The sequence below is a fragment of the Mesitornis unicolor genome, unplaced genomic scaffold, assembly GCF_000695765.1.
Source record: "Mesitornis unicolor isolate BGI_N332 unplaced genomic scaffold, ASM69576v1 scaffold21595, whole genome shotgun sequence".
Taxonomy (NCBI): domain Eukaryota; kingdom Metazoa; phylum Chordata; class Aves; order Mesitornithiformes; family Mesitornithidae; genus Mesitornis; species Mesitornis unicolor.
In genome coordinates this window covers 31366-43921 of record NW_010187850.1, presented here as the reverse complement: position 1 = coordinate 43921, position 12556 = coordinate 31366, and the positions used below count along the sequence as shown (strand labels likewise).

The window sequence follows — 12556 nt, the reverse complement described above, 5'->3', positions numbered from 1 at the left end:
TCTCAGTTATTTGATGAAAGAAAACCTAAGTCATGCAGTACAGCACTTATGAATATTTTCCATTTCAATTTTGTGTGATCATTTTCAGTAAGGGCCAAGACTACCTCATTTCAGCCAGGAGTAAAAATCTCAAGATAGCATGATAGGAATTTCTCAGAGTAATATATTGAAGGCAGTAAAGATGCTAAGTGAGTGCTCATTCTCATTTTCATTACCAAATGAAACAATTCCTTTTACTCTGAAACAAATTCTTGAAGTTTGGGATTTTTTTTCCCCACCCTCAAGGCTTCAATCCTTCTCTAGTGAAATGTGAGCTTTTTGCCTGTTCACTTTTTCGAGGTATCTCTTTTCCTGATTAACGACAGAAAGTAAATTAATTTCCTAGGATATTGAACTTGGTGAAAAATCAAACCCAAAAAAGGTTCCCTTCATCTTTGATGTCTTTTACCGCACTACTGCAAATCACAAAGAGCAAGAGAGCAAGCCAATCTGTGAAAGCATAGTTCACCTTTCTATTACAGTCAGTTATACCATTTTAAAAACACCATGATTGGACTGCATAGCTTCTGAAAACTGATTTCACATTGCCAAAGAGGACAGGGATAAAATAATTTGCATGCTAATTTTTTTTGGCCTTACAGTAAAGAACAAAAATCAAAATGGAAGCCTGAAGTCTGTATAATTCCAAACAAGTATTATTACAACAGAGTGCTGACCTTACTACAGTTAATGTAGAAAATTGACTGCTGGTTAAAGACAGATCTTCTAATAGTTTTAGGTTACTCTGTTTGCTTACACTTGCATTGGCATCTAGTAAAATGCACAGCTGTAAGAAGGAAGAAACTGAGAAAGCACAGTATTGTGTACTCAGGCTTACACGGTTTAGAACTACTGATCCTAATAAATGGACCAAACAGCAACACTATGCAGGAATTATTACAGCATCTAGAAAACTCCACAGCTTGCCAGTTTCCACATGTACTCAAAAGAAGCGGAAGGTGTACAATTTGTCCTGCACAGAGAGACTAAGCATACGTATAATGCTGAAAACCGATAGGAAAAAAAATCAGTGCAACTTACCTTATTATTAGTCTGAACAGTCTTGGTCAAATTGGTATGGGTCTTGATAATCACCAAAATCACGTAAGTCGTCCAGCCCACAAAACCCATTGCAATACTCAGACCCAAGAATAATCTATCGTAAGTGTGGTAATAAGACAAGCCTTCCAAAGCAAGGTTAATCAGGGTTTTGCACAGAGATACCTAGAGGCAGACAAAACATATAAGCAACAATTTAGAATAGCATAAGATTCATTCCACAAATCAACCTAACTGATAACAACTGGAGCTCAAGGAGCTCCACCACTCTTGGCACATGCGTCCTCTCTGTGCTCAGATACAGTGTTTTGGCCTGCACCAACTGCTGGAGTACACACTGCTGTGGACTCTTGTTGGACATAAAGTCAACCATCGTTTGGCTCCTGCACCATCTACCCTGGCCACGACAGTGATCAGATAGTGAAAACTACACAAATAGCATAGCTTGAACACCACCCACTACCAAGCATGCCACTTGTTTTCTCCCATGAGCATTTGACCATATATATATATTCCAGTATAAGTGATCCCTCCAAAAAAACAGTCATGTGTTTCTGAAGGCACAACATTTGCATAGGAGGAGGATTATTGCTGCAGCTTAAACACAGTCACCCTTCACAGCCTGAAATACCCCCTTACTTGGGTTTGATTTTCTCCACTTCCATAGTACCTGATACCCCCAGTGCTTTCGCTAAGCATAAGGGGTGAATTCAGAGACTAGAGTCTCAGTTTCATTCACAAAGTAGCTGCTTGGGGCTCTTGGGATGCAAATCAGGACACAAGAAGGTTTGTACTCAGTCTAATGAGGTCTCCTTACTCGAGACCTCCACTGAGGACACACCATGATAAAGACAGTTCTTCCCACAGTGAGTGTCATTGCTTACACAGAGGTGTGCTGACCTCCGTGATTTACCCTAACATGGGAAGTTCAGCTATCTAATTTGTGATCACAGAGAATTCTCTGGTGATTAGAAGATCTGTCAGGAAGAGTATAAGAAGTTGAGCATACATGACAATGCTTCTTTATATGTCCAGGTATCCAGCTGGGATTTAACAGCAACAATCAACAGGAAAAGGAATATTAACAACTGAAGAGACCACAAGTCTGGTCTGCCAATGGGCAAACTCACCCAAAATGGGGTAATTCCTGAGGATACAATTGTGAATGTATATTTACAACGCAAAGACCTGCAGAGTAGTGGACGCAAAGAATCATCTATACCCCAGGAGCTAGTAACACACCAACTTTTCTGCATGGTGATAAAGGAAGCTGAGGATAACCAGGGCACAGGCACAAGCCTGATGTGTTAGCGATCAAGTGTGAACTTGAATACATGGGGCACTCAAGTGAACACAGGGAAAATTTATATAAAACCAACAACACAAGCTCACAGGTTCTACTGCTGAAATGCATAAAGTGTCTCCTATAAGTAAATGAATGATAGCCAAGTAGTAGTATTGGGAAACCAAAAGGAAATCCTGCTCCCACAGCAAAATAGATCCATTGATTTAAACTGAGCTATTTCCAATTTACAATGAGGTAAATAAAAAGGCACAAGGTATAAAATAGATTTAACTGTCTTGCGTATAAAATAGTAATTTATTACCCTGAGAAACGTATTAATGAAAAAGAAAAGCTGAGAGATGAACCCTAACACTTAATGGAATTATTCTTCCATGTATCTGGCAGGTTAAATGTAATCTCACACACTCAACTTTTTCATGCACTTTTTAACACAGAAGTCAGTGACCAAATTAAACCTGTTCAAGTGAAAGTATCATTTGCTTTGATTGCTTTGTATCAGTTAGCTCTACAAATTATTTCTGTGAATGTCAATTCTAAGTGCTGGTGAACTACACCTATAGAGTACCCTGTTGCACAGCGAGTGGTAGCAGTCGCTTAGGAAAGTAATACCAGAACTGGGAAGCACAGAATGGCTCCACTTTTGGCTCCCAGTCTCTGACAAACTGAAATGTGAAATTAAAAACAAGAACAGGTAACCCAGGTAAAAAAAAAAACAACAAACCCCCCAAAAAAACCCCAAAACAAAACAAAACAAAAAAAACCCAAACAAAAAGAAAAACCAAAGCAGGACCTATGTTGGAACAAGACACCATACTTTTTTTTCATGCAACTGGCAGGCTAAGAAGTGTGAACATTCCTCAGTTTCTCTCTCAACTTACCTTTTTGTACAGTGGAAAATAAAAACACACTGTGTGTTAGTATGCTATGGAATGGTAACAAACAGTTTAAGAAGCATGAGAAAACACAGCTAGTCAGTATTATTCATTAGAACTGATGTAAAAATTTTGGAAACTTAGTGGGATTTTACTTTTGTTAATAAGTGAAATGCGCATCATAAGGAAGGAAAAACATTTTATTTCCCAGTTTCATCTCAAGTTAAACAAATTTAAATATGTACATGTAATGGAAGTTCCCGTAAAATGTTTCTAGAAGGTATTTAGCAAAGCCAGACTTACCGCTTCATCGTACTTCTGCTGCTGAATATATAGTCTTGTTTTCTTTAAAAAGTTGATCTGTTCAGAATCAGAAAGTGGTCTATACAACAAAATAAAGAGATATTAATGTTTCTTCTTTTCACAAGCAGAAGAAAAGGCAGAAAAACAATAACTTTGTAATTACAAAAATTACTCTGAATGAAATACACCAAAATACTCTGAACTTCATTAGAGGTAATTAGGCAATTGGATTTAATCCATTTGTCTACATTCCTCTTCACCCTTGTGTCAACACTGCTGCTGCCTAACTTATCCCAAGACATTTGTACTAAGAAACATTTATTTTATGTAGGTGTTTCCATCTAATACTGCTGGAAATTATTTTCCTTGTGCATTAGTATTGACCATTGCTCTGGACAAGAAGCGCTGCACATAGAAGAATTAAGCAATTTTACTGATTTGGTAGATGGTCGTAAGCAGCTCTTAAGCCTGTCAGCACAGCACAAATTGTTCAGGTTGCACACTAACAGTGGATGATGCCTAACAAGCTTCTTTTACAAAAATAAGAGCTTGTCTTCTGTTACTCAGGGAGCTGTTAGCAGAGTCCCCAGAGCAGGAGATAATGCAGTTACCTGGCTATACTGAGGTCAGAGATAAAAATCTCTTTGATTTTAATGAATTTGAACATCAACCTAAAGAAATGCTACAATTCTTCCCTTACAGAAAGTAGCAACATGGAGAAATAAGCCTCCATCAAATGAACGGGGAAGAAGCCATTTTTCCTGTACTATTTTTTCTCCAAGTTAAGGACAGTGATGCCAGAGGATCCCTGGGCAAGTTATAAGCCACAATACAGTCACTGTCCCTCTAGGCACCACTATCATGGGTCACAACTTTCTGATAGCTGATGAATGCCTACAGCAGTTTTCCTTCATGCCTCCCTCACATGCCTCTTAGACAACCACCAACTTCCTGTTTCAGGCTGTGCCAAATCAGGACCACTCCCAGGGTCTCAGCCCTGCTATTTAAATCAGCAGCAGTCACCTGTGTGGTCACTCAGCTGAACCACAGGGGCAAGTCTTGATTTTATGCAACTACTGCATGGAAATGCTCATTCCTGCAGCTTCCAAGCACTTGGGAACCACTTTGGTCTGCAACCCAGAAGCAGTTGATACATCATCATCAATACATGCATATCATATGTTGAGCCCTGAAATACATTCAAAGGATTCTGCCTGAACAATCTGAATTTTTATTACTAATAAAATCCTGGTATGTTTTGATGCTGTTTCCTTGAGTTCAGAGCACAGCAGTATTGTGCAGGAGTCTTCTAAAACATGGCATAACAATGTATCTTACTTTTGAGAAGAGTAAATGAAGTAACTGTAGTAAAAAATGTTTGATTCTTCAATCTAGAAAAGAATTGAAGGATGGTATCTATAAACAGGTAGGAAGAGAGAGGTCAGGAGGAAAAGATGATGACAAGGTGATGGTAAGTGTTTGATCACCTTAACTTTGGGAGTAAAGCAGAGGATTTTAGAAAACAGAGTTGAAAAGTAGGAGTGTGAATGCTGGTTGTTCCTGCACCTTCACGACACTTCCCTATGAAAGCCACATACAGCTCCACAAGCCAAGAACTACCAGCACACAGCCTGCAAGCGCGCACTAGGGCTGATGATGACTCACACTGGAATCAATTCTTCAAGCAGATGAACCAGACCCAAGGAAATCTGTAACACTCAACTTTTGCCAAGGTTTTTGGCAAGGGAAAAGGAGCAAAACATAAAACCAAGGTGGGAGTTTTCACCGTGTGTGTAGATTAATAGGAGGAAAAAGAGGTACCTTAGCTTTTAGGTAAGGATCTTTCAAAGTCCGGAATAAATATTAAGCAGTTTTATTTAGGACTTAAGTACATCCAAGATGTTCCTGTGTTCACTATCTCATTTTTATTGTTTTTACACATACTATTTTCTGTGGATTTTATCCTTGTCATATTCAATGCAAATTTTTAATAAGCTAAAATTATCTTTCACTTTATATCTTTAGTAATTTAGCTATAAACCTCTTAATTATCTTTTTACTCTTAATGAATCACTTTATTGTTAATGAACAATAGTTTTTACTTATTCCTTCTGAGATGACAGCACCTGGGATCTCTATACATGGAAGGTGTAACAGAATGAATGGGCTTTTTAAACAGTAAAGCTTCAGTAAGTCAAATGCAGAAGGCAATTATTTTGTCAAGTGGGGTCACCATTAGCAGGTGCATTGTTAATTTTCAATGGCTAACATCATACCACACAATCTACCTTACTTTCGTATGCATGGTTTTTTCAATATGCTGAATTTACAGTTGTCTACAGAATGGTTTTGTAAGGTTTAGGAACTCCACCAGAAACTAAGGACTGTTCATGTATAACTGCATTGAAATGCAAGGGTTGATCGTCATCCTAAGATACTTTTTGACTCTGTATTAAGGAGAAACTCAAAGAAGTGATTACAGATTTTTTGCATCTCACACCAGAATAGAAAGAACAGTTGCCAAATATGCTGATTATCTCTTGGTTAAGGAATGGGTATAGTTCACCAGAAGCAGTTTGTCATCCATTAAGGACCCTGATTCACTTCCTAAAGTTGACAAAGTAGATGGGGGATTTAAAAGGAGCCCCTTGCAAGATTTAGCAGGAAGCATAAAGAGACAAAGATGAGCCATGAACAGAAGTGGAAAGTTGACTGTAGAAAGAAGCTAGGAACTTCAGAAATAGTGATTCTCTAAAACCTACAAGACTTGCCCAAAAAAAAAACCACAAGAAAAGTCTGAATCTGAGAAGTTAAAGCTTAAACTATTCTTAGCACCACTTAATTTTAACTTAACCTATTTTTAAGATTTCGAATATGAGACAGAGTGTTAGAAAATAATAAACCAATCAGTTATTTCCCTGTGTTTTAGTATGCAGTGTGCCAGAGGCACTACCAGTATGTCAATGTACTCTCAAGGTCACTCAATGCACACATCCATGCAATTAGTATTAACAGTAATGAAGTGAATCTACTGATCATTATTAGAAAGATTCTGAACTCTACAAAGAAAACTAAGGTATGCATGTACATGCTCTTCCCAGCTACTCATCACTGAAATCTAGCTCTACCAAATTCTTGATGAATAGTCCTGACTAGTAAAATCAAGTGTCTTTTCCCTTAACACAAAAATACCTGTCCTATTAATTATCAAACACACAGAAAAAGAATTCAGTCAGTGGACACAATTCCGTCCTCCTCTTCTTGGAAGTATTGCAAGACACTCTGTCGTTTAGCTTAAAAGAAAAAGCAAGAATTCTGTGGTCACATATATTATAAACACACACGCACCCACAATATCATCAGGATTCTGACGACTTAAGATTACACTCTTCACAGAAAATGGTGGTGGTTCTAGAAGAGCAATTTTGTTTTTCATGATGGCTATCAGAGATTAACTTTCTCATTCCAGACAGAAATCACAGCTTCATCCATGAGTAAACATAATTAATTATGAAACAAAACAATTGGGCTAATTGTGCAAGTCCTTGTAAACTATCCCTCCTGAGATGTTAGCTACCCTTGTCATAAGTATACCTGACAAAATTAATGTTTCCAACGCATCATTCACGCTTCATATAAGCTAAGCTATTTGACAGCACTAACAACAAGGCTGTCACGAAGTACGTTCACCATAGCAATGTCAAGGGAAGCTCTCTTTAGCCAATGAGACTTGTTTATCATCACACTACAGAAATTACCATCCCCAATGGCATAGGTAGCATGCTGCAGTGAAACCACAGAATAAAAACCTTGGAGCAGATGTCTTGCAAATACATCTGTATCCACCACTGCTACTTTGTTAATTTTACTATGCCTGGTTATTTGGGTAATGATTTCCAGTCATTTTATCCTATAGTAAATTTTCCAGAATTCTACTATAAAAAGTAACCCCTCAGGGTCTGTAGTAGATTAACTCTTATAATGCTCCAGACATCATAATGAAAGTCAAGGAAGCATCGCAGACCTGCAGATGCAATGTACAAAAAAAGGCTGAAATCTTTGTCTAGCTCACTGCCAGATGGAAACAAATATATTTCAACTGCTTCACTCCACACACACACACACAAACTCCATGTACTTGACTATTATCAGCTCATGCACATCGACACTCTTTTATCACTGCCTTTTCAGTCTCCCCATCAGAAAAAAAAAATAATCCTGTGCATCCTATAACCCTTTGAAAGTGGCAAGATTTGCAGAAGACAGCAATCACATGTCTATGACCCATATCCAGCAGCACATCAGCAGTAACTGCTCAGCAGATACCAGTCTTCTAACTTTTCTTATTGTCTGTCTGGGGCATGGGGAGAAAAGGACCAACTCCTCCTGTTGATGCAAAACTAAAAAACTTGAGGATAAGGATATACATCCTTTGAACCTCATGACAGCCCCAAGATGGAGAAAGGTCACCTGAATAAAGCCTGCTAGGATTTTGTTTGGGTTACCTTCTCCTGAATACCACATAAGGCAGACTTTCTCACTTCCTTTGCTATGAAATTTCTAATGCTAAAATTATAAGCAGTAAAAGAGGCATCAGACTGCCACTGTCCAAACAACTCCAGCAACCTCTTCTGCCAAAAGGTTAAGCAATCAGAGGTTCTTGTCCTCTTCTTTAGAAAGAAGATCCCTGGCATCTTAGTCATTTGCAACCTGAAAGAAATCACCCAGGCTAACTTTGCCCCTTGCTCCATGAAGCTCTTCCACCGGCATCATTGCACAGAGCAGCTGAGGTCTCTGCTATCCACCCTCATCCTCCTGCCACTTGGACACAGAGCAGGGCAGGTGTCAGTGTCCTCTTGCTCTCCCCATGGGAAAAAAAATGCCAGCAACAGCAGCAGCTGAGTGTGTTCAAACACTGCTGCCACCCATCTCCCTGTGAGAGGGCCATACTAAGGTGGAAAGACGACTTCCAGTCCAGCGACCCTGCAAACAGCTGAATTAGCACTTATAGGACCCACTGTTACTGCTTTGATCTACATCACCGCTGCTAGCAAAAAGGTATCTTGAAAGCCCTGATGGTTTTGCAGGGCTGCTATTCAAAAGTTATACACAATATACACAATCAAACAACATTTTTTTCAAAGCCTTTTTCAAAGCACTAACAGGCTTCAGAAACAAAGCCAGTCTCCCATGAGAGCTGCTTTCAAACACTCCCACTGTACAACAGAAATGGCACCTCAGAAATCTCCAGGTGGGTAACGGGAAAGTAGAGACACAGACCTTGCACTGAATACTATTAATTTAGCAGAAATATGATCGCACGCTTATTCCCGCTCCACATCAAATTCACCCCAGTTAGCAGCCCATGAGCACAGAGACTTGATATTAACAATAGTGTAGTCACAAACAAGCCTAACTTTATCTTTCTGTTATTTCTTTTGAAGGTATGGTGCACAGCCTTGTAAGAGCAGAGTGAAATGCACAATATAAAAGCTTCTCACTTCTACATCAACAGGAGAGAATCACCAGAAAGAAAGTGAATGTCAAGGGATGCAAAGTCATGAGTTCAGTCACCAAATGTGGAAAAACTGACCAAATATTTCAAAAATCAAAGTCTGGAGCCATGATGTTTACTTTCTGTTGAGCTAGTTGTGCAGTACAGCGTACATTATGCTACTGTGGGCAATGATCAGGATAAAATGTGTTACAGTTCTATGGACTTTACCAAATTACATAATTACATAAATTTTAATAGCCAGAAGCTGATTTTTCACATTTTCACAATGGGTTCAATTCCAGTTCTTCAGATGTACCTACTCAAAAGAAATAAAGTTTTACAGTATCTGCCAAAGACAGAATGAAAGCACATACTATGAAATATAGAGAAAGTCCTTTGATCACAACTAAAACATATGCAAAGAGTGAAGTTTCAAAGATTAAACAATTTGGTGCGTAACTCAGTGATCCTTAATCTGTTTAGGTGGCCTGAATTTTTTTATGAAAATATTTTCAGGTAAGCTAGTAAAACATGCGAGTCCTACAAAACTTGATTTGTGTAATTCATAAGCAAGATACATGTAGTTTACAGATAAAAAAAAATTACAGCAATGTTTTCAGTGTGCTAATCTGTGTTTTTTTAAAGATAAGGTACTCCACATAAACCTACACTAAAAAGGGTTTATTACAGCTTCTTAAAGCCCAAGACGCTCCATATTCCCTCTCCTGACTTGATCTACTCTCTTTTCTCCTCCTGTTCCACTGCCACGAGTTCAATCGTGGAGTGTCTAAATCTCAAGCAGGTTTTTGTGTTTCTGGATTTTCTGACTACCATGTTCGATTGTAAATCAGCCAGTCTAGCTGTAGGGTTGTACTCAGTTATCTTTGTGATGGTTTTCTTTTAAGAATTACATTGCATGCATCAGGCAGTCCAAAAGAAAGAAAAGGAGTAAGAAAATCAATAAGAGGCTCCTGTTCTGAGGTTTTTTGTTCTTTAAGGCATAATGAAATGAAGGGAGGGGACACACACTTCCACATGTCAAATATAGCAACAAGCATCCTTACTGCCACATTGCAAAGATCTACCATTACACGTGTGCTTTTCTATTCAGATTTACAAACAGGCAAAGGAGTAAACAGTGGGACATCACTGGTTTAATCCTGAACTGTCAAGTCACAGGAATTAAAATAGCCTTTTAATTCCCACAAATCAGTGTCCCTGATGCAGCACGTTTGCATATTCAACAGCAAAGTGCCTTAGGATATTTATGTAAATCCTTTAGACAGCAGAGATGAGAGAAAAAGGAGCGGGCAAGCTAACTGCCAGCTGCCAATTCACTGAACAGAGAAACAATTAAGATAACTGGGCTGCACACAGCAGATTTTGCATGCAAACTACTACAGAAAGAGCTGTGGACAACCAGAGGCCAGGAGGGAGTAGGCCACTGTCTGAAGCAGTCCCTCTGGCCTGCTCAAAGCAGAACAGGCAGGAGTTTTGTCTGAAGAGCCAGCAGGACACAATGCAGCTGCCTTGGAAAGGGAAACAGCTTAATAGGGAAGATGAAGATCCTTGAAGGAAAGGAAATGCACCATTTAAAAAGTATTTTCTATTTTATTACTGCAGGAGACACGTGCTGACTCTAGATAACAACCTAACTATGCTGTAAGTCAGCTCTCACCTCTGCAAGATGTATGATGATTCATGTTATACTCTGAGCTGGATCTAGGTATCTGCAGTGTTGTGCCACAGGCCCTCTTCTGCTCCACAATCCTACACACCAAACCTAAACTCTAGTGACCTGAGCAGGCAGCCTGTGCTGTGTTTGGGCAGGTACCTAATAGCAGGGTCCTGTGGCCACCGAAACACTTATTTGGGCAGGCCCTCCCATACTGATCCTGACCAGGGGACCACCATACATCAAGGTGTCAGTGATCCACGTGACAGCTAACCTGAGTAGGCCCAGGCCTTGTGCTGCCCATCCAGTGTGGCTTCAGGCTCTGCTGCCCAAAGACCTTGGCCGCAGGACAAACCCAGCCAGCTTGCAAGTAACCGAGGAGCCTGCAGGCAGCTCCCACTCCATACCCGTGATTACGCTGTCTGCCTGTCCTCATATTTATCTAGAAATGCAGCAAGAAGTTCTCATGTGAACCTCCATTCTGTTTGACAGCAGAAATGATCACTAGAGTTGATTTCTTGCAAGAAAATAAAATAAGAGCTTGAATGACCAAAAAGAGGGAATCTTTCCACAGACAGGATTCAGTCCAGTGCTGTGGGAAGACCCCTCTGGGCTCCATCTGATGCTGCATGAATGCAGGGTACCCAACAACTAAACCACATGTACTTCAGATGCTAACTATATTATTTTTATTTTATCTTATTAAAACAGTTATTTTATTAAGCTATTTGTTATTGGACCTTTCTCATTGAGACCCAGAAAGAGCCCTGCACTATCTCTTTACCTCAGACCTCAGTGCAGAGTATCCTCTGCCCATCTCACCACCTGCCTGTACACCTTCCCTCACTCTCACTGCATGAAGCCCCATGAGTTTCAAGAAAAGGCCAAAAGGATTTATACAAGGAAACAGAGAAAGACACAGAAATCTTGTGATATGTGTCTTACCTTACACATTAGCCTCCTAGTTCCTTCTAAAGACCTTACCTACTTCCTACTTGATAGTAAATCCAATTATGTATGCCTGGTCTTCCTGAGCAGAAGCTGCTGCCAGTAAGCTTGTCATGTAAAACCTAAAAGCTCCTGAGTGCGCTGCTGAAACCAGAGACCAGCAGGATGTCTGCTTTCTAAGAGGATTGCATCCTCCCTGAGCAACATTTAACAGAGTGCTTCAGACACAGCCCATTCAGTGAAAGAGAAGCTGACATTTTTGCCAAAGAACAAGCATTTTGTTCAGGCATTGATTTCTCCCTGAAGAGAGAATACATCTAGTATTCAATCATTTTGGGGGGTTTTAGTTTGGTTTTTTGGGTTGGTTTTTTTGGTAGTTTTTTTTTGCAGAGGGGGGAGGGTTTGGTGGGTTTGGTTTTGGTTTTGGAGTTTTTTTTGTTTTTAAATAACATGAAGCCATTATTTCCATTTGAGCATTTTTGTCTCTACAGCACTGCATTTCTAATTTTTGTTCACATGTATATACACAGGTTCCTAAAGACAAGGGTGGAGAGGGCTGCCAGTCTTCCTCCATGGCACCAACAGGCTAAAGGTGCCCATACTGGTCTGCTTGCACCAGCTTCCCCAGCAGCAGGCTTATGCCTAGATTCCCACTTGGTAACACAGTGCAGACAAAGTGGAGAAAGGAAAAAGCTGGCTGCCTTTCCAGGGTTCACTACAAGCTGACAGGAGTTGGTGTCTCTCATTCTTGACCACAGGATAAAGGGGTTGACATGTCTTCCCAGATAAATCAGTGCCTCTGCTAAATCAAGATTCCTTTGGAGACACAAAGTATTCAGACAAATGGACAGGGAGAG

General features: G+C 39.7%; 1 protein-coding gene across 1 annotated transcript in view; it reads right to left on the bottom strand.

Annotated features, from left to right (window-relative positions):
* The window catches only part of PIGN (phosphatidylinositol glycan anchor biosynthesis, class N), a gene marked incomplete at its 5' end in the record, with an annotated part of 80441 nt that overhangs the window by 38957 nt on the left and 28928 nt on the right, over positions 1-12556 (bottom strand). The window contains 2 exons of the mRNA XM_010185605.1: positions 1081-1263; positions 3580-3658. Of these exons, the coding sequence (XP_010183907.1) occupies positions 1081-1263; positions 3580-3658 (262 nt within the window). The remainder of the gene's footprint in view (positions 1-1080; positions 1264-3579; positions 3659-12556) is intronic.